Consider the following 25,866-nt stretch of genomic DNA (forward strand, 5'->3'; position numbering starts at 1 on the left):
GCTTCTTCCTCGACCTCGGGACCTCTAACAGTAGTTGGTCCGCTGACCTGAGGTTCCGAGCCGGTTTATAAAAGGAAAGAAGCTCAGAGAGATATGGTGGGGCAAGACCATTCAGTGATTTAAAACCAAAAATCTAAATCTTAAATTTCACTCTGAAGGTCACTGGCAGCCAGTGAAGGGAGGCCAAGATAGGTGTTGTGTGATCCCGCTTTCGTGATCGGGTCAGCACTCTGGCAGCAGCGTTCTGCACCATTTGGAGACACTTGAGGGCAGACTGGGTCACTCCAGAGTACAGCGAATTACAGTAATCCAGACGAGAAGTATTAAAAGCATGGACCACTGTTTCAATGTGTTGCCTCGACAGGAAAGGCCTCACCTTCACCAGCTGCCTTGGGTGGAAAAACCCAGACTTCACCACAGAGCTAATTTGGTGTTCCAGTTTAAAATCGCTGTCCATCTTAAAACCCAGAATTGAAATGCAGTTTTTCACATGTGATGCCATCGGTCCGAAATCAATATCACTAGGTGAACAACTATTAGTGGGGCCAAAAACCATTACCTCCATCTTCTTATCATTAAAGCTTAAAAAGCTCTGCGCCATCCAATTTTTGATGTCTTGGAGGCAGGTCAAGAGAGTAGATACTGACTGACACTTTCTCACAGGTAAGTACGCAACATGGTACCCAAAGAACAAAGATAAATTGAGAACAGAATGGGCCCCAGAATTGAACCGTGGGGAACCCCCCATGTCAATGGTGAGGAAGCAGAGCTAAAACCTGCAAGGCTCACACACATAGATCTATCCAAAAGGTAGGATGAGAACCAATTTAAAGCAGTGCCACAGACACCAGACTCTTTAAATCTATTCAATAGAATACCATGATCAATGGTGTCAAATGCTGCGGACAAGTCCAACAGGATGAGGATGACGTATGCTCCTTCATCAGTTGCTCTGAGGATATCATTTGAAACCCTTAACAATGCAGACTCTGTACTATGTAAGTTTTTAAAACCAGACAGAAATGCCTCAAGCATATTGTTACTCCCCAAAAAGCTAATTAATTGTGTGTTGACAACCTTCTCTAAAATTTTAGATAGGAACGGCAACCTAGAAATTGGCCTGGAGTTGGCCAGTACCGACTTATCCAAGTCACATCCCTTTAGCATGGGTCGGACAACAGCATGCTTAAAAGTCGTAGGGACCACCCCAGCAACAGCTGGAAAATTATTACAATTCCAAAACAATCACTATTTCCTTTCTCCAAATCAGCAAATTTAAAGATGAAGTAGATCAGCGGTTCCCAACCTAAGGTTCGTGAACCCCCAAGGGGGTCCCCAAAATTTGGTCTCTGCTAAGGTTGTGAGGTTATCAAGATAATAAATATTACATTTATATACCAATAACACATCCAATAATATAATCACAAGTCTGTCTAAGAGTTATAACTCTGTATGTCTGTATAAAGTTTAGAATTAAACATGTATGTATGCAGGTAGGAATTGAGGTTTGGTGGTCAGGCAAGGGGGTCCTCATGGAAAAAAGGTTGGGAACCACTGAATTAGATGATAATAACACTAAAATAAATACACAAGCTTGCCATGTAAGCACCTGTAATCCATAATGTCCATTTTTGTTCTTATCCTAGTTTTATTTTGACATTAGTTAGCTTGTTCTGACAGCTTGTGTGCCTTAATTAATCATCTTCTCAAAGTCATGTTGCTTTTAGCCAATCAGTCAAGATGGTCAAATATCAGGAAACGGCCGTGTTCGAGATGAGCCAGTTCTGCGCAGATTAGACCAGCGGTGATCGGCGCTCAGTGCATGCCAGTTAGATTTGTGTCCGACTTGACGCCGACTTGCTCTGACGTCATGCCTACGTAGGCAACGATATCCTCGTGAGATCAAGGCGGCCGCAGATTTTGGAGCAAGGCGCTGCAGTTGCTCTCCACCAGCTGCAAAACCTAGGGCATGACGGGAAACGCCTGGCTCTCACCTGATCTAAGATCTGATTGGTTCACATTCTGATCCAAACATCCAGTGGTAGAACATGAGATGTTAGTCGGTCACATGTATTCTGTAAATCATGCTACGCTGATGATGACAGCTATATAGGCCATAAAGAGAAATGTGATTTGTGTTCTTTTCTCACGTTCCCTATGAGCACACTAAAACTACAGCTGATAACCTTTACTTATTATTACAGTCATATCTTTACGTACAATATATGATGTCCACAAGCACGTGAGGATGTGTTTCAGCTGCTAATAGGCACCAGAATTAAAATAAATAATTAAACAAGTATGAACGCTAACGCGATATCTTCATTCATCGTCACCTGCGAGCTACACATGTAGGGAAATCTGTCCCACTTAAACGCCGGCTTTCAGCCACTCCCCCTGCTGCGTCCGTCTGCTCTCGTCTGTTTTCCAGGCGAGGCGCTGCTCAACTCGAACACGGCCAGAGAGACTCCAGATCCTGCCGTCTGCTGCTCACCTCTCATTTGGCTCATTTCTAGAACCTGAAACAGAAGCGCCTGAGCTTTTTTTCTCACAGAGATCGAATCGCAAGGAAATAATTTAGACACCACTGCAAATGTGTTGAAAAAAGGGTGAACTTGGTCTTTAGGAAACTCTCCCTTCTCCATAAAGTGATTTAGATTGATTACCATACATGTCCTAATCTCCTGATTGGTCATACATCTTCTGTGATCTCTTTATCATCACATTTTCCATCTAATAAACCAGAAATTCTCATGAATGTATTTATTTTTTAATCCTGCAACCTTTGTAATACAAATTGATTTTCCATTTTCACCAAACTGTCATCTCTGTAGCTACTCCAGTGAGATTGGGCTCAGTAGTCTCACTATAGTGTGTTGAAGTCACACAGTCATTCTTATACCATCCAAACTACTTTCCATCGTCTGCTGGGAAGGTCAGAACCCGGACGCTTTGTAAGAGTGGATTTGTATTCATCATATCTCCATTCACACCAAACAAGGGAACCTCGGGAAGCCGGCGGTGCGGTGTCATCTCTCTGCAGGTACTCTTCACACGGCCTCTGTCTTCCACTCCCACACTAAACGTTTAAGTTGATGCATCATTCTGACAATGATTTTCCTGAACCCGCCTTGTCCAGCTCAATCCTGCAAATACAAGATTTTTGCTTTGTTTCGCAGTATGCATGTCATACTTTGTGTTTTCTTCTGGTTGTACTTTAAATTTAAAGCAAATAAATAAATAAATGCAACTTAGACCATGGGGATCAGTAGAGGAGTATTTCACGTTTGGCCGTGGAGGCTTAGTTCACGGGGAGACAGGAGGAGGAGGTGGTAGGAAAGGAGACAGATGGAGGGGTGGAGGGAAGAAGGGAGGAAGTGAGAAAAAAGGGGATGGGGCGGGGGGGATGGGGGTCTTGGGCTGAGGGAGATGTAAGTCAGAACGGTTTATTGTGTGCAGAGTCCATACTGAAGGTGCAAGGACGATATCTCCTTCATGACAACAAGCACACAGATGACTGTGCCTGTTGAGTCTATAAAAAGTTCAATTAATTCATCGCCACCTGCAGTAATTCATGTCCTGTTGCTGCAGCTTCAAACTGAAGAAAAAAACTATTTTAATCAGCGCTAAATGTTTTGTAAAAAAAAAAAAAAGTCAGAATAATACAAACAACAGAGATGACAAAAGGTATGTTGGCCAAAAACGCTGGAGTTAAATTTGAAAAATGAACAAATGTTCATTAAGGGCGTAGAGAAAAAGGTGATAAAAGATTTTAGAGTGACACGTAGTCACAATTTTCCTCGACTCTGAGATACTTGGAAGTTAGATCCGTCAGTTTTTCTTCATTTTGACCACATCTCAGAGGAGAATTTCATCCTAAGTGTTTGGATGTTTTGTTCTTCCACAACGTCCTCAAGGACACCAGCTGGTAAGCGGATACAGCAAGCAGTGAACAGTCCTAAACCTGTGGGAGGCAGAGCAGGGAATTAGAGTCTAACTTTCTTCCATTGACAAGAAACTTGTGGGCGTTTCATTCCAGGCCAACAAAAATGACAATAAATAAAACAAAAACATTGGATATTTAGTGAGAGACTGAGCTGTAAACTCAAGTTCACAGACAGGCAAGTAAAAAGGAGCCCTCCGAGGAGGGATCACGGGTAATTAACTACTAGTTTTTCCATAATACTACGGCAGCTGGGGGTTGATTCAACAATAATTTTACAGGTAAAGCCTCTTTAACCCCGCGTGCGGAATGGATGCGTATCTAAATATGTTCGGCTTCTGAAAAAAGAAAAGAAAATCAAATGCAGAGTTGCAGAATCTTTCCGCATGTTTTTTTATGTTTTCCAGACACCGCGTGTAGATTGTCATTACGTAGAAAAATTATATGAGCTAGACAGGAAGTTAGTCATGTCCCAATGAGGTGCATCCCATTTATTTCTAAATACGACACGTGTTGTTGTACTGGGTCACATGCCTGTAAAGATCGTAGTGATGAACCAAGGGCATCTGAGTGGTGAAGGGTTAATGTTCACTATTGCATACCAGCACCTCTAGACACCCATAGTTGTCAGCGCATGAACTCGTGAGCAAGGTTGCACGGACGTTATGCACACGATCTGCAGTCGATGTATATGGAATTCTGTTCGGAAGCTGCACAGATTCCCGTCCGCATCCGTTCTGTGCTGGGAGTAAATGACTCACTTCTACAACACGTTTTCTTCTTTCACAATAGGTCAAAAGTGGACTAAGGTGTTTTTGAATCGGGACACAAAGGCTGTAAACAACAAATGAGGTGAAACAGAACAGGAGAAAGTACATTAAAAGGGAAGAGAGAGCCGCAACATCACAACTGAGCTGAGCTGCATGTTTTTTTTCACAGCCGGTGTTGCATTACATTTTCACGGATATGGAGGAAGGTAGTGGAGGCGATTACAGTTAACAGATGTCAGAGAAAAAGGTGTTTTTCTGAAGTTTATTTTGAACAGAATAAAAAAATGTGGGGAAAAATTGGGAAGTATTTTGCTGAATGGAGAAGAAGTTTTGCACAAATATCAAAGGAACAGAGGAGGAGACCAACCTGGAGGGATCTTCCTCTTCAGAGAAGCTTCCTTTCACCTTGATGCTGTTCATTTTGTCATCAAGCATCCCATAACTTAGCGTTACCTGTAGACACACACACACACACACACACACACACCAGTGAGAAAAACTGCAGCGGTGTTTATTCTGTGTACATAAGCATGTGCTACCACCTGATGTGGGATGCTTCTTTGACTTATGAGTTGCAGGTTTTCCAGGTGGGAATGAAACAAAGGACAGTGGACCATTGAGATTCCTAGTCGTTTTTCCACAATGAAGCCCACCGTGCAGTCATCCGGGAGACGGATCTTCTCTGATGTCCTCTCAAAATGCGAACCACTGAATTAAACACACACACATTTGCTTCTTTAACTCTTTTAACCCCAAACTTTGTCAAACACATCTACACAGTGAGAAACTTTGAATTGTTCCAGGGGAAACTTTAACAACAATAAAGTCGCTTTCAAGCTGCCGAACTCTTACCCAACAGAGACGTTACTGGTGAGTTTGCATCTTGTGCTCCGTTAACTTTTCATTTCGTGTTTTTAGTGCTGACCTTCTCCAAAGAACACCATATTTTTGGACTTTTTTGGATTTCCTACCATCTAGCCCTGAGCAGCGATCAGTCTCGGCTCTTTGAGAGCACTGTTGCGCAGACAGCTGAGATCTACCTTGGACTTGTGTTTCAACCCTTTTAGGATTTAGTCGGCTTTATTTTATTTATTTATTTTCATCAAAATCATGCTGCAGATTAATGCGGTTAAAAAAATCAAAAGAATGCCACTGCTCTAACAATTTTAGAGCTTTCTCGTTTGAAATATTTTTTAAGTCTGATGACAGCTGAAAAAAGGCCATCATTGTTAGCTTTATTCCTGTGGTGAAGGAATGAAGCACTAAATAATATGTCTGTGTGGAATTCTCCTAGATTTTACCTGATGTTCTTATCCATCTTACTGACTTGCAATTTGGAGTTTTGATCTCCACAAAAAACACAAGCCTGGAGGAGATGCTGCCATGTGGGGAAGTTGCTAATGCTTACGGTTAGCTTAAACTAACAGCCTTCCCCGTCGTGAGTCAAGATGGGTGAGTCCATGAATGTTAAGTGACAGTGTGATGTAGATCTGTCAGGCTTTTAAAATCCTAGCATTGTGGTTTTTCTGTCAGAAGCTAATGCAGGAGATAGGTGTAGGAGACTATTTCGGCTTGCATGGAAAAACTCAAAGTGACTGATTATATTCAATAATAATATTAATAATAATAAGTGATTTTACAGTGAACTACACCTTTAACATAATGTTATTATTCTTTTATGTAGCATCTTTCTGTCACATAAACACATCTGGGTAATTTAAACTACAATCAAAGCATATCATCAGTCTGATGAGTAATAGATAAATGCCACTACTGATGCAAAAATAACATGTTTAGAATACCTTTGAAAGAAATTTTATCAAAATAAAATATATGCTTAAAACCATACAATGCAACTTTTTTCAGATTTTTTGTCATTTTCTTAAGCCAGTATGTGCCAAAACAACCTTTTACAAGGTTAATGAAAAGTCACTCGGACCCCCACTGTCCTCTGTGGCCAGAATACTACACTTGCAACTTCAGAGTGCTGGTACGGTCGCTGTTGGACGCTAGTCTGTTTCTTGCACATTTCCTGCATGTTTTAGATCGTGAACACAGCTGATTTGTTTGATTTAGTTATGAATCGCTCCTGTAAAAACTGATGAAGGCTGAGGAGGCATTTCAGCTGATAGATTAAGGTGTTAAAATGACAAACACTCAGTGAGGAGAGGAATTTTCCACTAGCAACGCTAGGGGGTGCTAAAAGCAAGCCTAAACTGCTTAGTATCCTTTTAAAGTAAAAGAAGAAAAGCAGAATTTAATTAATTTCCTGTGTGTGAGGGTCACTCCAATGAGTGTTTAAGACATTTTTTCTGCACTGACACACCTGACTTGAATCAGCAGGTAATTAATAAAAGTCTGCAGACCTTGAGGACGCAATTAAGAGGTCATCCAAGCACTGAGGCTCAGTCCACACTAGCCGGGTATCTCCCAAAACAAAGACACAATTTTCTATTGTTCATCCATACGAAAACGCTGATTTACGCAACGATAATACATGTTTTTGAAAACTTTGGCGGAAGTGAAGATTTGTGTTTTCTCCGTTTTAAGAGTTTCTGTGTGGGCAGAGTTTTTGGTTGTCCCTGTCTGCGAGAAAAATGCTGACAGCCCATGTGCGACCTGTGTTTACGCTGCAACATTTAACAAGTAGTTAAACTAGTTATGAAACTGCATTTAAGAGCGATTCTACCTCCTTATCGGTCCACACAAATGAGCTAGGTGCCATGTTTCATGTTTTGTTGGAGTAGGGAGATGAAATGGATGGGATTCGGGGGAACTACTGCCGCCCACAGGTCTGGTATGCCTGTGGATGTGCTTAACAATGCACTTACGCGGTTACGTGTGGATGGAGTTTTTTCCAAGAATGAGGTGGTGTGGATGCTATTTTTGGGATATTAGTCTTTTTTAAAACAGCTACATGTGGACAAGGCCTGAATCAGCTGTTTTGGAGAAGGAAAACAACAAAAACACGTGGGACGCTGCACTCGAGAGCCAGCATCGGACATTGCTGGTGAAGACTTCTCTCTTTTTTCTTTAACTTTTTCTCCAGGCTGTAAAATTTTGCACAAGCAACAATTTCCCAGTAGTTATTTTTATAGACATGAATCTTTTTTTTCTGTTTCTGTACATGAATGATTGCAATTTAATATTTTTAACTTTTAAAAAACTTTTTACTGTGAGACAAGAGAAAATTAGCTGAATTAGGTCTCACATTAGGAAACTAGCTTGTTATTTTACTTCAGAAGTGAAAGATAATGATGCACATGCCTGGCCCATGGAGACATCTTCTCTGCCAGTCGTTGATTCAGACAGAAACCTGCTCCTCCGGTAGCAAACCAGAACTGGACCTTCCTCTGAGACAGAACACAAACAGGCAACAATCTATAAATAAAAACACACTGCACTGATTAGAATATGGGTTACACTAAATTGGCTTCAGTTGCAGACAAAAACACACAGTGGCCCTGATGCCTGTTTCTTTGATTTAGTCATTTAAGTATCTGCCGATTTTAAGTACCACTGCATTAGTTGCAGTATTTATCTTTTTCTGCTTTGCAGCACAAACATGCAGATTGCAAACGATAAGAGGTATTAAACTAAATGTATTAGAATCAATGCAAGTTCCTGTGGAGGATCACAGAGTAGGGAGATAGTCTACCAACACAGATCATACGGTTTGTCCTGTTTATTTCTGCAAACTGCCAGTTGAGGTGGCTCGGGCATCTGTGTAACGTCCAGCAATGGCCAGTTTTTAGTTACAGTTTGACCATTCAACATCTGGTCAAAAAGGAGATACGAGACTGCACGTGTCCCCTCTAAATCAGCCTGCCTTCATCCCACCAGCTGGAGCTCAGAGCCTGCAGCTCTGAAGACAGATAACGAAATGTCAACAATAACATTCTCTCCTCAAGGTCCAAACTTTCAGGACTCTTCATGCCTCCATATAAGGAACACTCGCAGCCCGGATTTCCTAAACCAGCTATGAACTACAACTTATAAGCTAGATAATCATTAAATAAACATTTGTTTATTGCTACTTATAATAATTATAATATAATGAAATGTTTAATTAATCTGTGCTCAATGATTGAAGTGTGAAATGAATGTTATGTTATGATTACAGTGATTGAAATATGTTTCAGCATGTTTACATGACAAGGTCATCACCATTTGCACTCACACAAGGACAAAGTAAAGTTAAACTCATGACACATAAATAGTCCTTTACCCAGATCAGAGCCTCTGGTATGAAAGAAGGCGTGTGTTTCTGAGATTCTTGGTAATATTCCTCAAACTTGTCAACCTCTGGTTGGCTACACAAATCATAACATGAGAAAGCTTCAGACCGGCCATCTGAAGCCAAAGACCTCCTTAACCACCAAAGCTTTTGACACGTCGTCAAAACCTTTTTGCACCTGCGAATCTGATAAAGCAAACAGTTCCTGCAGAACAAGCTGATATTGTTTAGACTCCTTCAGAGTCCCAGACGCGCGGTTCCATCCATCTGTCGCGATCCGAGACATCTCTGGACTGGAGAAGTCAGTGCGGTGGTATATCTACTGGACCTTCTGTGCCAGAGGTCATCCGACCTCTCTGACCTTCGGATCCACTAAGAGGGTCTCCGAAACGGGTGAAGTAGACACACAGATAGCGTCTGATGTGCCTTTGATAATAATCATCTCCATAGCGTAGCGCAACCCAAATTCTTTTACATCCAGAACTCAGCTCTCCTAGATCCGGAAGTTCTGATGACATCGCATTCACACATAGGTTTCATACATCACATCTAGTTTCATCCATCACAGTAAATGTTAGTTAACTGGTCATGTTTTAAGTGTTGGTAAAATAAATTCTTACTTTTATAAACCTGACTGTTTTCTGAATCAAAATGAAGTGTGTACAATCCCCAAATAAATAAAGAATCCTAGAATTGCCTGATTAAACACCGTAAAGACCAAGCAGGGTTGATATTCTATATTTAGATAGAGGGTCGCAGCTTATTGGTCATAAGTAGAGGTAATATATATATATATATACATATATATACATATATATATGTATATATATGTATATATATATACATATATATACATATATGTATATATATATATATATATATATATGGAGAAAGAGAGAGAGAGAGAGAGCGCTCTTAAAGCACTCAATTTACCAAACCCTACATCTGATTAGTATATCTCCTGGACATCTCCCTAATGAGGTTTTTCGGGCACGTCCAACCGGGAGAAGACCTGAAGGACGAACCAGGACATGCTGGAGGGACTATCACAGCTGGACAGGGAACGACTTAGGATTCCCCGGAGGAGCTGGTCCAAGTGGCTGGGGAGAGGGAAGTCTGGGCCTCTCGGTTTAGGCTGCCGCTGCGACCCAACCCCGGGTAAGCAGCCGAAAATGGATGGATGGATGGATGGATGGACAATTAGACTGATTACAATTTTTTTCATTTTCAATAAATCAGAATAAAAGTAAAACTAACTCAGAGATTATAAACAACCTGCTGCCTCTGAATTAAACAGTTCTTTCCTCGTACCCGGCAAAAAACTGGAGCAGCGTAGGGAGGAACGCGGCTGATGTAAAACCATTGGAGAATCAGACTGGTACATTAATAATAAAAAAAATCTGTTGTGTAATTTGTAATTAGCTTGTTCTTTTGTAGTTCCTAGTTTAGTCACACAACACAATCTCACTGGAGTTTAGATGCTGTCTGATCATGCTCAGTGTCTAAAACTGCTTTACGCTCTCGCTGATAAGTTTATAATTTTCAACCAAAGAGAAAAAAAATGTCACCAATGTATTTTCCAGCTCTCCTACCTTTAAAGGGTTTATTTTCAAACTGCTTCTACATCTTGAACAAATTTGCTGTGTTTGATCCTCATAAGGAAGCACAGAATAAATACTTAAATCTGGGTTTACAGACACATAAAACTCCTCAAACACACACTTGATAATCATAAGTGCTAAGACAACCTGTTCCTTTTCACACACACACACACACACACACACACACACACACACACACTCTCACACACACACACACACACACACACACACACACACACACACACACACACACACACACACAATTCCTGTGATACTGCTGCTGAGGAATTGTCTGTTTACAGCTTTATTTTTACTTTGGTTGTTTCTTTATTTATCAAAAGCAGCCCTTGCTGAATACCATCTATCTGCTGTTCTTGAATTATTTCCAAGAGCTGGTGGATATTTATAACTACAGATGTCATGTTGTTGTCCTTGTTTAAAAGCAGAACCTGTAATTAAAGAGCAAAATGACAGTTTTTATCCTTTGTCTTTTTTATTTTTTGTTTTGTGTTTAAAGTTTGATGTAATTTCCTTTATGATTATTCTAATTTTAGTCATTTTCAACTTTGATTTCTTATTTTTGTTCTCCTGTCATCCCTTCTCCAATTCAGTTTGAACATATATAATTTACTCGTTTAATCAATACATTTGAAGTGGACGCTATGACGAATGAAATCCTTTTAAGTTGTTCTTTGGGGGGGGGGGGGGGGGGGGAGATACCGGTGAATTACTTCTCAGACCTAAAAGTTACCCACATCACAGCTGAGCTTCAGACATCTTGCTCCGGATTGGATACGAGCGACGCGAGCTTCTGCTATGTGGTGGTGTTGCTAATGCTAACAGTTAGCTTAAACTAGCTGTTTCCTGCACGTTAAACTAACAACAGCGTTCCCCATCGTGAGTCAAGATGGGTGAGTCCATGAATGCTCAGTGACGGTGTGATGTAGATCTGTCAGGTTTATCAGACGCTAATGCAGCAGATAGGTGTAAGAGACTTTTATGATGTAGCCGGCATGAAAAACTCACAGTGACTGATTATAATCAGAAAAAAATAATTTAAAATGTTTTTAGTGAACCACACCTTAAATATTTTAGAATATGATATTTTTCCTCTCTTATTTCTGCAATTAGATTCATGATTCACCTTTCTCTCTTCCCGTAACATCTCATTATCTTTTTCGCAACCCCTCTCTTTATTCCCCCCTTTCCTTTCAGCTCATTTGTAGCATTATTCCCATTCCTCCTCCCATTCCCCTCACATTACAGCCAGGAAATCAAAAACGACAGGCAGCTTTAGATGTAAAAACAACAAGGAGAGAAGCCTGACATTCGTTTTTATTTTTCTCACTAGGAAAAAAAAAACAGCAAAATGATGAAGGAAGGAAAGAGAGGGAGAGAGAGCAGAAGGGTAACAGGAAGCAAAGACTAATAAAGATCTATTTTCAATATAAATGGATGCAATCAGAGCAGAGAACGTGACGCTAAAGTGATCGAGAGAGCAATTTCAAGAAATGAACTAGAGATTGAAACGTGCAGCTTACGGGAATCAGCATGCAGTTAAACGCCATTTAAGCATTAGTTCTGTGAGCTCACACACACACACACACACACACACGGACAATTAAATGTTCATTTCTTTCACTACACACCTGTTTGTGTGTCTAAAAAAGTCCTAAAACGGATTGCTTGTGTGCCAAAAATCCAAACAAAATTCTAATCACTCAAAATAGTCCCAAGGTGAACAAACACAATAACCCTCCGTGTTCCTCCTTTGACTCATTCATCCACACACAGACTTGATTACATCCTCATTCATCATCCCTGCAGCACTGATGAGAGGGAAAATGGAAAATAATTGAACGTGTGAATTTTCAAAGGCCTCCGCTTTGTTTTACGGCTCTTGAGGATCTCCAGCAGAGCAAAAAGATCCGAATGAACGACGGGTCGCTGCAGGAAGAGAAAAGGCTGTAAAATGTGAGCGCTAATTAGAAAAAGTTGGTAGAAGATGATTATTTATTAGAGCAGCAGATGTTATCTAAATCTTAAATTCACATTTACTTCTTTTTATTATTTCAGACAGCATGAATGGTTTTTTTTTTCTCATTGTTTTGTCAGTTTTCTTATGTTTGGTCATAAGCTCGCCAGTACCGTCAGATAATAAGCAAAATCTGTCAAAAAGGCTGTGGCCCTGTTTATTTTACAGATAATGATCTAAAATCTGATGTTTTTATAGTCCAGAGTGTTTCACAGCAAACATTTGAGCAGATTGCACAAGAGCTTTGAGACTAGACTGTCAGTTTTTTATTTTTTTTTTATTTTAGGAAACTCGTGAACTCATGAACCTTCAGATTAATGTTGATAATAATTTCAGAAACTCTTCACTTGGTGTAAATCTACAGTTTTGGCACCAACCTGATCCAAGATGGCTGCCACAACCAGCTAAATAGGAACAAGCAAATTGGGTCAAATTTGATTTTGACAAAAACATTAAAGGAAAAGTTTAGAGTTTGTTTAGATGCACTTTTAAATAATAAGTCATTTTGAGAGGCTTGAAAAACTATAGACATTCGTAGGATTTGTTTATTTATAAAAATGTTGCAGGGCCAACTAAACAAATCTTTCTTTTCCAAGTAAAAATAAAATCTGATTGTCTGAAAAGGTTTACAAGTTTGCATTTAAAATGTGCTGGAAATGGATCCAAGAGCATTTAGAAGCTTTGCATAAGTAAAAGAAAAGCATAAAACTTACTGCTTTGTATCTTCATCAAAATGAATCATCTCAGGATCTTCTCACGCCTTCCTAGAGTCCCATTAGTCATCATCACCTGCTGGTAAAATCACGCCTCTGCATCTGATCTATTCCCGTGGGGAGTAGTCAGCTGCAGCAATGGCTGTGCTCGGGAACTATTTGGCAGAGGTGTGACCAAGTCACTGCTTTGCAAGTCACAAGTAAGTCACAAGTCTTTCCAGTCAAGTTTCGAATCAAGTCCAAGTCAAAGACAATCAAGTCCAAGTTGAGTCCAAACTCAATAATGTGGAAGTCCAAGTCCTTAACTTTGAATTTTCAAGTCATATTCAAGTCATCTGTCCAACTTCAATTTAATGACAATGATAATAAATAAATTCCAGAAATAAAGCTTCTTAAAGCTTCATTTATTTGCTCAAACAAGCAGAAAGTGCAACTGAAACTGATTATAAACAAAGTGCTGCTGCGTTTAGCAGTGCAAGATCAAAACCAGAACGAAGAATGTTTTATGATTTATGTCCATGTCGTGCCACTTTTGTGCTGAAATATCAAATATGCTGAAGTCATCATCGAGTCATAAGATGCAAGTCGATTCAAGTCTCAAATCATTGGCGTTCACATCCAAGTCAAGTCGTAAGTCTTTATAGATTTTATCAAGTCACGTCAGAAGTTATTAAAATAATGACTCGAGTCTGACTCGAGTCCAAGTCATGTGACTCGAGTCCACACCTCTGCTATTTGGTGGTTTAACCCCTCAATCCAACCCCTTACAGCTGAGCATCAAGCAGGAAGACATTGGGTCCAGCACGCTAAGCACAGTAAACAATACTGAAAATGTAAATAAACATGGTGTATTGTGTCCTTTTGATCAAATCAGAGTAATCTTTTAATTTATCACGTTGTGTGTGTGTGTGTGTGTGTGTGTGTGTGTGTGTGTGTGTGTGTGTGTGTGTGTGTGTGTGTGTGTGTGTGTGTGTGTCAGTGGATGGCTGCTCATACTGAGCTTTCCTCTCTGTCGCTACATGCTTGCCTAGAACGGGCATCGCTCTAAAGTCTCTGACAAATTGCAACAACAGAATTGTGGGGATCTGCAACAGCCAGAGTCCAATGCCCTCCTGCATGAAGGTACAACTCGGAGAAGAGACTTTAGATCGGGAGAGATTTCAGCTACTCTTCTGACAAGCTCAACCGTTCTGCAGCAATGATCCAAAGACCTCCTTTTTCTTTGAATTAAACTTTTAAAAAAGCAACTAATGAAGATTTTTGGGGTTGGAAACTCTTGATTAGCACTTCTGAAATTATTTGACTGCTTTGATTTGGTCCTGGAGAGGATCAAAACTCGGAAAATGCAACATCTTTTTAATAAGGGTGTAATAAAATGTTAGCAGTGATGAGAGAAAGCCATTAACCTGGAACGGCTGCCTTTTAAACGAGGTTAAGGCACAAAAAAACGTGTGTTGGTTGAGGAAATTAATTAATAGAAAAGAAGAAGAAATCAGAAAAGGAATGAAAGATGGGAAAAGGAAAAATCATCCCACTGGTTGATAATAAAGAAATGTCTTTTTTGTGTTGTCCTTGTTTCCTTTTGTAACATTTGAATTTCCCATTATCTTGTGATCTGCACCATAAAACTATTCCAGATTAACTTTATTCAACCCAAGGGTGAGTGAACTTGACACAGTTCTTTCAGTCTGTGTAGTGCTTTAGAAGTGGAGTTGAATCAGTGGAGGAATGAGTCAAACAAACAGTGTGACAGGTACCGTTGCATTTCCCTCCAGCAGTTCGTGAGCACTGATGGGTTTGTCTAGACTCGGCTTGCCCACGTAGACGTCACCTTCCAGGGAAAAGGTCGAGAGCAAAGCGAGGAGAGCCTCCGGGTTCACGTAGTTGTCGTCATCAACGTGACAGAACCACCTGGAAAACGACAGAAAGGAAAATGACACGATTGAATTCCTGTCTAAGATTTTTTGTGTTTGAAACCAGGCACATCAGAGATTTGTTCACTAATTTTCCTCTTTGTTGGTTTATTCTTGTAGAGGAATTAATCACTGACTAAAGCTTTCATATAGAAACCAAACCAAAAAAGAATCAACTCAGTCTGTCTATTTAATGCGACAGTGTGTATTTTTCCTGGCAACAGGGGGCAGTAGATACCAAAATCATTGCAAGCAAGCAGTATTTTTGTGTTGGAGTAAGACCTAACCAACAGATGTCCATTAGGGTCAAAAAGCCCTGGGGAGTGTAAACTTCAGCAAAATGACAAACACATCAGACTCACTTTCATCACTGGCAGCAAGTGAAAAGGCAAATGTGTAAAACAACAATTCAATGTTAATGAATGACAATAGTTTTGTAACTGTTAAAAAACTGTAAATGCATTTTGTCCTCACAGGCTACCGTCATCTAACATGGCGTCACCCAGAGACTTAGGGTATTTCTCAATGTTAAGGCGCCTGGCCTTGCGAGGCGATGTCTTGCGAGGCCAGGCGCCTTGCTTTTGAGGACACGGTCCTTCCTTGGTCAAAGAAAACGATTAAATGGAACAGACTTGCATCACGTGACCGCGGCTTCCTCGGCGGCCACGTAACATCACGTGACACTGGAGATAACGTTATATTTTATATGTATTAGTTTCAATATAAATATATAATGAGACTTTTACTTTTTAAATTGTGTATATGTTTATTAAATTAAAAATATAAGTCAGTTACTAGCCGCTAGCCATCGAAGCTGCAACTACTAAGCAACTAACCAACAATAGATAACTTCTTTGGATCTAAAAAAAACTTTTTAAATTAGTTGACTTACTTTTAAACTTGAAAATTGTCCCTGAAGTAGCTGCCGGCTTCTGATCCGCCGTCCTGTTAAAAAATACCGCTGTGTATTCTGGGTAATTTTTGACCATAGGCTAGGCTACAAGACACCTCCCGTGTATCCTCACTCAGCTAGCTTAACGGCTAGCAAACAGAGAACACACGCCTCGGTAGAACATGAACATTGGAACACGTCTTGGTGGCTCCCGATGACATATCTCCTAGGCAACAGGGGCGGGGCCAAGACATCAAGGCAAGGTTCCTTTGCATTGAGAAACACCCTTAGACCCCCTCCCATGTATTTTAGACCTGATTTGTGTGTGTGTGTGTGTGTGTGTGTGTGTGTGTGTGTGTGTGTGTGTGTGTGTGTGTGTGTGTGTGTGTGTGTGTGTGTGTGTGTGTGTGTGTGTGTGTGTGTGTGGGTGGGTGTGTGTGTGTGTGTGTGTGTTATATGTTACAAAGCCGCCAATATTTTTCAACAACTGGGCATCATTTAATTCATTTTTAACAGCATTTAGATGGATATTTCCAGTTACAGTAAAATCTACACATTGTCTCTTTAAGGATATTTTTTAAGTTTAAAATATTGTTAGTGAAGCACAGATGACATACCCACTATTTAATGAGTATATTTCTGTAACTACCAGTTCTACTGTGGACTCATTATAAAGGTAACTATTGTGGGATTTGTTGGGATGTGTAAATGTGTTATTTGTGAAGTGTAAATGGACATGAGTACTAAACTGAACACTAGGTGGCAGCAGAACACTGCTAATATATATAGAGGTGTAGTGTAGAGTTCAGGGGAAGTTCTGCTGAGAGTTACAGGATCAATGCTGTATGAATGCTTGTCCCTCCTGCTGTAATAAAGTTCATATGGATAAAGTTACTGCTTGCCTGCTTTCTACCAACCACAAAACATAACAGTAAAAAAGAAGATTTATTTAATTCATGAAGAGATTTGTCATGATTCATTTAATTATGGTTTTAGTTTATTGTTTGGAGCACGTAAGAAGTGTTGAAATGTTCTTGTAGCTCAGGCTCTGTATTTTTATTAGAGGCACATCTTAGTGATATTTATTTATATATAGGGCATCAATTTTGATGATAGACTTCGGACTCAAGAGGTAATTTATTAACACATTATTTTTCTATTTAATTTATCATAATTAACATGTTAAATTCCCTCCCTTAATATATTTATAATTTGTGTGTGTCATTTCACAAGGAATCCCTGATTTTTACTGTTTATAGAAGATCCTCAAAAATGTTGAGTCAATTCTTATGTTTTGCTTCCAATGAGCCAAACTCTCTTCTACTCCTTCAAAGTGTTCTTGATCTAGTTCACATAAAAGCTTTATAAGACCTCGATAAAGCCTGAAAAACTATTGATCAGAACCACTTTAAAAGATTACAAGGAAATCAGGCTTCTTGGAAACAAAGACATGCGGAGTATCTGAAAACTTTTTCATTTGGTTTGCGTGTCCCTCACAGAGGATGTGAAGACTTTTGGAAATTACTGACCAGAATTTTTTTTTTCAATATTATTCTGGTTAAAACAATTAAATCAAAAACCAGTCATGTGTTACTTTTCCATTTTGTTAAGTTTTTATTGATTTTTCCCCAAATGTCTCGAGTTCCTCTCAAAAGACTCTCATGATGTAAAAATAATAAATTAATCATATTTCAAAAGAACAAATCCTAACTTTCATCCTCTAGAAAGCATGTTGGGTCTTTTAACAGCTGTAAAACCAGCAGGAAACGTTTATTTTACTTTTTTGGAGAAAGTGAACACGAATTCGACTGAGAATAGATAGGAAGTCCTTGCCAAATGTCAAGTGTAACTGGATTGGATGTCTCTTGCAGTAATTAAAGAATTTTTGAGCAAATACTAAAATAAAAAATTCACTCTAAGCAGTATAAGATGTTTTTAAGAGTGGCATGCATCCACTTCCTAATATCTGACGGCTTTCAGCTGTTCGAATGTTCTGGAACAATGCTGAGTTTTGAATAAATCCACAGAACAGGAAGTCACACAGCGACCTCCAGTCAGCAGCTATTTTTGTTCTGGATTTCATCACTGGACCGCTCAAAGCCATCAAACTGTTTAATATTTTCCTTCCATCTTTAATGTCAGGGTCTGATTCCTAAGCAGAATACGTCAGCTACATGAGAGTCCAAACGATAAATCTACTGGTTCTGGATTAAAGCGAAGTCGTGCTTCCTCTGCTGTCCTTGGTGACGTTCTCTAGTTAGTGCTGGAACGAAAGAGACGAAACTCATTTTTACTGCCGCTGTTAGAACAAGACTGTGTCGTAGTCACACACCAAACACGAGCTGTTTTTTCCCTCAGTAATAAATCTGTCTTTCGCATTTCCAACAGATTTTCTAGCTTTTTTAGATGTGTGTGTGTGTGTGTGTGTGTGTGTGTGTGTGTGTGTGTGTGTGTGTGTGTGTGTGTGTGTGTGTGTGTGTGTGTGTGTGTGTGTGTGTGTGTGTGTGTGTGTGTGTGTGTGTGTGTGTGTGTGTGTGTGTGTGTGTTTCAAGTTAGGCTGGAAGTCTCTCAAAATTTTTATTTCTCCTTCCTGTTAGTCTTCTCTGATGATTTAGCTTTTGTTTTGTGTTAATGTAATTAGTGTTAATAACACTAATGAGGAAAATTGTTTGTGTTTGAAACTTAAATTGTGACTCTTCCTATTGCGTTGGGATTATGGCCACCTGGATTATTTTAAATGTTCTCAACAAAAAGATTTTAATGTCATTTTGTCAAATAAGTAAAAGTACTAACACCAATACTATTTATACTAATACTATTGAATTTTGCCTTTGTACATTTATTGTAATTTGTTTGCATAAAGTTAAAAGCTGTAAGCTCTGGTTAAAAATCGAGTTCCTTCTATAGCTCTAATACCCTGATTATATGCTCCAATCTTAATCTGGTTCATGAATCCTCCCCAGGCAGGAGGATTAATGGATTCTAATCCATCTCACCTTTTGTTTGAAGCCATGAATCCATCATACTCTGCAGACATCTTGCAGGACAGAGCCTGTTGACTGTGATCTGAGCGGCAGCTGGTTACCACCAGGTTATAACCTGAAAGAACAACAGCATCAGATTAGGAGATTAACAGGCATTGTAGTGGTATTTAGACTTTGATCTTGCCAAAACAATGCTCTCTTTTTAATAAAGCTAAAAAAACAAACGAAGGCGAGTTATCGATTGACAAATAAAAACATCAAAACCAATTTAAAAACAAATTAAAAGCAAGAGCCAAGGCTTGCCCACCATAAATTCAATGATGACCTAACATGTTTCCTTTTTACAGTAAGGATAAACCATTTACTGTAGTTCTAATTCATTAAGGTGTTTGAATGAGTCTTGTTTCAACCCCTGAGGTGATGGGAAACACCACCAGGTACCAACAGCTCTGAAAACACAACACTTGCATTCACGAGAAGTTCTTAAACTCCTGCAGCCCATTAAGGTGGTGATTTATTTGTCAGGGCTAAAGAAAAAGGTGGAAACCATGCTTCCACTATGTAAATTCTGGGAACTATCTGGAAGGGGGTAAATCGGCCAGGAGATACGATGGCTTGGCCCTTTCAGCCATCGTGTCTAATTCAGTCTTTTCAGGAGTTCAGATAAAATTTTCCTGAAGTTCCGGCAGTAGAAGCGGGTCTAAAGTTTTCTGCAGGATGGCTGAGTCTTTGTCTTAAAGAGCAAGTCATGGCCACTACCAGTCTTTCTCCATCCACACTTCCTGTTTGAAAAATGCACCAAAAGGAGGGACTGCCTGGCTGACCGAGAGGGCGGCGTTGCGACAGTGACAGACAGCCAATGTATTCCTGTTGGCCTGGGAATGCTTTTGGATTCTCCTGGAGGAACAGAATGAGCTTTTGGATTTGTTACCTGCATGACCCAACAAGCTGCAGAAAATGGATGGATGGATGGATGGATGGATGGATGGATGGATGGATGGACACACAGACCAACGGATAGAGGAATGGAAAGATGGATGGATGAACTGATGGGTGGATGGACTGATGAAGGATGGATGGATGGACAGACAGATGAACAGATTGATAGACAGATGGGATTCTCCTGAAGGAACTGAATGATATTCTGGATTTGTTACCTGCATGACCCAACAAGCAGCAGAAAATGGATGGAATGATGGATGAATGAATGGATGGATGGATGGATAAATGGTAAAAACAAATGGAAACAAAAAATAAAGCAGACATGTTTTTTTACCTAGACATCATAAAAAAGTAAACAGGAAGTAGAAACAAATGCTGCTGTGTTTGAGAGCAGAGCCCATTAATGTCCTGTTAAAAGCTTCCACTGCAGTGTCCATCCTCGAGCTTTCTGACCCCATCTGCAAGGATCTGCCTCCATTTGCTCCCCGCCAGCCACTGATGTAGGGTGATGAGGTCTAGCTTGCACTTTGTGTTTAAATTGACCATTCATTAGTTGTCATATTGGCTGGTGAAAGTGACGCGAAACAAAGAGCTGGCTTGAAATGGGAAGCCTGTTTCAAGCATTACAGTGGATGTCAAGTGGTAAATCTGGCCCTGCATCATCACACAGAGAAAATGAGCACCACTAGACTGCAACACGCTGCTGAAGACCTGGAAAATTCTTACTAGTCAGCTGTGTGAGCTGCAGGTTCCTGTTGCTGCATGCTTTAAGATGTAGTGAAAGTGTAGGCTGCAGATCTTGTCGAAATTACTATTTATTTTCAAATCTGAGGGTAATTAAATATGTTTACCTTCTGAACTTAAGTCCTCATCTTCTGCATCTGTAAAAATAAACGTCTGTGGGGAGAAACAAAGAGAGAAAAAAGATCCAGAATCGATCAGGATTTGTTCTTCCTCTGCATCTGTTATTGATTCTTTTTCAGGATTTTTACCATAAAAGATGATGAAAAACCAGAAAATTCCAACATGAACAAAACACACGAGACATGATTAGTCTGCAGTAGGTTTGGGAGCAAATATGGCTGACTCAGAGTTTTATTTGCAGAATAATAAATCACAGTCTTTTTATGTCTCTTCCATTACTTCAGGCTTCTCAGACAGGAAAAATAGACAAAAATGGTGGTGCAACACTGACATCTAGTGGCAAAACCATATAAAAACATTTTTGAGGTATTTTCAAAACCTGAAGTTAAAAATCAAACTATCATAATGTGTATGGGTCTTTTTTATTAAATGTTTTTAACAAAAATATTGTTTTTCTGTAGTTTGCTCCTGTACTATTGATGCCTTTTTCAAAACAATGTTAAAATAAACATAACTGAGGTCAAATGCTGTTTAAAAATGCAAGAAAGAAGTATCCCATTTGTTGATACCCTTGTTGAATAAAGCCTTTAAAGTTCATCCAACTTGTTAAAATGATTCTGGATCCGTTCACGGCACACACACTGGGAGGGTTTGCTCCGCAGGTCTGAGAAAACAACTTTAATTTCCACAACTTGTCAGGCTGAACCGTCCCGAGTTCCACTTTCTGTGCCGGTGAGGCACTAAATAAAAAAACACCCGTTAGATGAGATCAAAACAAACAGGAATGTGTGTTTTATTCAAGGGCGTGGATTCTGCTTTTGCAAGAAAGCTAAAAGACGTATTTTGGATGTTTTCGAAACTGAGCAGGTTGTTCCTCTAAAGCTTTAACAGGTCAAAGTTTCTGTTTGAAAATGTGTATTCATGGGTAAGAAACGTTGTGAATGTTAGCATTATTTATACATTTACTGTGGAATTTATAGAATGAAAAAGATTTATTCACATATGATCAAACTTCTTAATATTTCAGCATTGTGTCTGTGTGTGCATTTTCTGTATGAACAGAGTCCATAACTGCTTGTGATTACATTTGTTGACATTTTCTGTTTATGAAATATTTTCCCACCAAAATATTTAGCAGAGAAATAACAGAGAAATATAAATAATCAGGTTACATAACTGAATTAATTTCTAGAAAAGGACTCAGACACCAGTTTGTCCTGCGTGACTTCACATTTCAGTCCCGTTAGCTGTGTGTGTGTGTGTGTGTGTGTGTGTGTGTGTGTGTGTGTGTGTGTGTGTGTGTGTGTGTGTGTGTGTGTGTGTGTGTGTGTGTGTGTGTGTGTATATATATATGTATTTATATATATACATACATACATACACCTACGTGAACCCATAAACTAAGTAATTGTTTCTAAAAGTTTAAAATAGTAACTGTAACAGAATACAGTTACTCATCATTAGTACTCTAAATACCTAACGGTGGTGCATGTATTCTGTTTCTCCCCAACATTGTTTATATGGGCAGTTGAGACACAAAAGAAAGCAAAAGGTGAGTTTTGCTTAAAATGTCTCATTTAAAGCAATCTCAGCCCTGTAGGATATCCGAGAGATTCTGAAGTCAGTGGTGACGCCTTCCATCCCGGCTGTAACCTGACTCACTACTGAGTCAAGACCATCCCAGGTCACCGCCAAAATTTGAGAATGGACAGGATAGTATGTCCTGCAGTGAGTCCAGACCAGCCGACTGAACATGTGTGGGATTAGCTGAGGCGTGCTAAAAAAGTGATTCAGTAGCATAAACATGGATGTAGGAAAGCAACAAAGCTGCCTTAAGAGGATGATTTCTGCTGCTATAATCTTTTTTTCCCCCCCATGGTCAAGAGAGGCCTTGATGAGTTGAAAGCAGCTGCCAAGGCGGTTAAACGTTACCTTTCACCCGTTCTGAGGGTTGGATTAGGTTCATTCTGTTCTGTAATAATCTGCATCTCAGCTTCCTGTTCTCTGAGCGGCTTCCGTTTCAGTATTGTTAACAAAGTCACAACACGGCTTCCCCTCTGCAGACAGACCTGCACCACTTCCTGTGTCTCTGTTTTCGTGTGTTACTGCATGTTGATCAGGCGCTTGTGTACATTAGGATTTTTTATATGAAGAGTTTTCAAATAGAGTAAAGCATGGCACCATGTCAAAGCTTTTGTCCAGCCTTTTCTGTAAAAAAGAGGAAGACATCATCTTCCTCTTCTGAATTATGCTTTTTTAACAGTAAACAGGGAAATTACAGGGTGACATAACGGTTTATCGTAGCTTTTCCAACTTTCCGAACATGTTTTGACTGATCTTTTGTGAAGTTATGAAAGTTTGATGGATAATTAAAAAGGCAAAACACCAAAACAACAAAGTTATTACAACACCTAAATACAATTTCAATTTTTGGTGTGTTTTAAAATTCCAAACTACCAATATTTGCAATATCTCAGCATCACAGATTCAAAATTCAATCAACTCTTTATGGATTATTAGAGATGTTATGGGGAATGTTTCTTCTATTTGACACTGTGAGAAGCTTCTTTAAGACTGAAACTTTTTGCAGTATTTGATCTGACTCTCACAGATTAGATTATAAAAAAGAAAGTTCCCCTGATAGTCATATTTTCTGGTTTCTGGTTTGTTCAGCAAAGTCCCAAAAGAATACATCTGAATGCCTCTCTTTGATTTATCTAAGGTATTTTATTGCAGTAATTACACGTGGGCCTAAAAAATGCCAGTTAATTATTTAAGTCTTAATCTGTGAAATACAGTTTGCCAGCTGGTTCAGAGAACTGTAGGCCCATTACGCACAGCCTAAAGAGACAGATGATAGACAATAAAATTAAATGAAGGATTTTTAATTAATCGAAGCACTGAGGCATGTTTAATTTACCCCGACATAAAACAAATTGTTTAAATTGACACCTTTAAAACTCTTAATCCCATGCTGAGGATTAGAAACTTACGTGCGTTTTGGTTCTGGAGATCCACGTCTCCAAAAGGGTCGCCAGCCGCGTCCTGTGGAACCTCCCGGTGGTTTTTACAGCTATGTAGATGTCCTCTAACTTCAGCCTGGGTTGAGTGGCAGGTGCACCCTCAGACACCGGCTGTCCTCTCCTGACATCAGGCTGCGAGCCTCCTCCGGTGCTGCTGTTGGAGACGGAGCTCCGTGCGTCCTCTGGAGCGGAGGAGCCGCGGGGCGCACCAGGTGTCGGATGGTAATCCACGTTTACTTTGGGGAAGCTGCCGGTGCGAAACTGCAAATCCACGAAGACAATGATGAAAACTGTGAAAATAACAACAAGCACCCTCCGACGCATCCATCTTCTTTGCATGATCAGACAATTCGGGTTAAATCCTCAAGTTTGAGTTTCCTCATTTAAAATCATCCGTTTGTTGTTTTTAGAGGTTCGGTCTAATTTCGGTTTCTTCATCAGTTCCTTCTTCAGTTCTCAGCATGGTTCCTCTCAACTCATATACAAAAAAGAGTTTCAGTCATGATTAACCTGATCAGGGTTTGGATGTGTGTCTGATCTGAAACGAAAACATCCCTGAGATTAGATTTTTCTGTGAAATGTCAAAAACGTTTTTCTGCCAAGATAACCCTGACTTCACTTTTGCCCAAGCCGCCTCTGCTTGTGTGAAGCTGACTGTAAAACCTAAACGGACTTCCTTCCATTCCTTCAAAATAAACACCTGCACAGAGGAGCTTCCGGTTTACAATTCTGTTCGTAAATTGATCCAAAATTATTCAAATTAAACAAATTTTAATTAAATGAGAAATGATAAATGACCCCGCACTTGTATAGCGCCTCTCAGAGTAAGGACTCCAAAGTGCTTTACACTACAGTGTATCATTCATCCATTCACACACAGATGGTGATGAGCTACAAAGTAGCTACAGCTGCCCTGGGGCGCGCTGACAGAGGCGAGGCTGCCGAGCACAGGCGCCACCGGTCCCTCCGACCACCACCAGTAATAATTACTGTAAATCGTCATTTTACATCTATAATCCCATTACTCACCCTCACCATTCTTTGTGTAAACTTGCTGCTGAGTTTCATGAACAGAAAGAAAAACTGCATTCCACAGCAAACTTTTCTGCTGCTTCTTTCCTCTTTAGGACACAGGAACTGAAACAAAATTAGACTGAAAGTATAGAAAACTGAACCTGAATTATGAGTTCTGTCAGAAAAACATCTTGAGATTTTTGTCACACATTTCAAGTAAAATGCAACTTTAAAACATTGTGACCAAAGAGAATTGTGCAACATTCAGAAATGTATGGTTTATTATCAATATAAAACAAAAACTATCAGTCACATTTTAAATATCTTAATTAGTCACATTTATTATATAGATGTAAACCTCTCCTCCCACAGTGATTCCCAAATTCTACAGAATTCCAAGCAGCAGATCTTGTTATCTTCTTGATCAGCTGTTCTCTGGACTTTCTGAAGATCTTTTAAAGTTTTTCTTTGGACTGTGGTTGCTTTCACTCATTTACTCACTAAGAATATACACTCACTGGCCACTTTATTGGGTACACTTGTCCAACTGTGGTTAACTGTAGTTAACGCAAATTACTAATCAGCCAATCACATGTTGGCAACTCAATGCATTTAGGCATTTAGACATGGTCAAGACAATCCGATGTAGTTCAAACCGAGCATCAGAATGGGGAAGAAAGGTGATTTAAGTGACTTTGAACGTGGCGTGGTTGTTGGTGTCAGATGGGCTGGTCTGAGTATTACAGAAACTGCTGATCTTCTGGTATTGTCACGCACAACCATCTCTTGGGTTTAAAGAGAATGAGGTCAAAGGAGAATGGCCAGACTGGTCTGAGCTGATAGAAAGGCAACAGTAACTTAAATAACCACTGGTTACAACCAAGGTATGCAGAAGAGCATCTCTGAACACACAACATTGACCTAGATGGGCCACA

At 39.7% G+C, this 25,866-nt stretch overlaps 1 protein-coding gene across 1 annotated transcript; it reads right to left on the reverse strand.

The window, feature by feature from the left end:
- Nucleotides 1-3,424: 3,424 nt before the first annotated feature.
- Nucleotides 3,425-24,715, reverse strand: mfng (MFNG O-fucosylpeptide 3-beta-N-acetylglucosaminyltransferase). Its single transcript, XM_015968605.3, has 8 exons — nt 23,888-24,715; nt 20,882-20,927; nt 19,101-19,203; nt 15,057-15,210; nt 7,981-8,066; nt 5,256-5,421; nt 5,081-5,166; nt 3,425-3,964 (listed from the first exon to the last, which is right to left on the reverse strand). The coding sequence occupies exons 1-8, from the start codon at nt 24,254-24,256 to the stop codon at nt 3,913-3,915; spliced, it is 1,062 nt and encodes a 353-aa protein (XP_015824091.1). The 5' UTR covers nt 24,257-24,715; the 3' UTR covers nt 3,425-3,912.
- Between the last annotated feature and the right edge of the window lie 1,151 nt (nt 24,716-25,866).

The sequence above is a fragment of the Nothobranchius furzeri genome, chromosome 4 (genome assembly GCF_043380555.1).
Source record: "Nothobranchius furzeri strain GRZ-AD chromosome 4, NfurGRZ-RIMD1, whole genome shotgun sequence".
Lineage (NCBI taxonomy): Eukaryota > Metazoa > Chordata > Actinopteri > Cyprinodontiformes > Nothobranchiidae > Nothobranchius > Nothobranchius furzeri.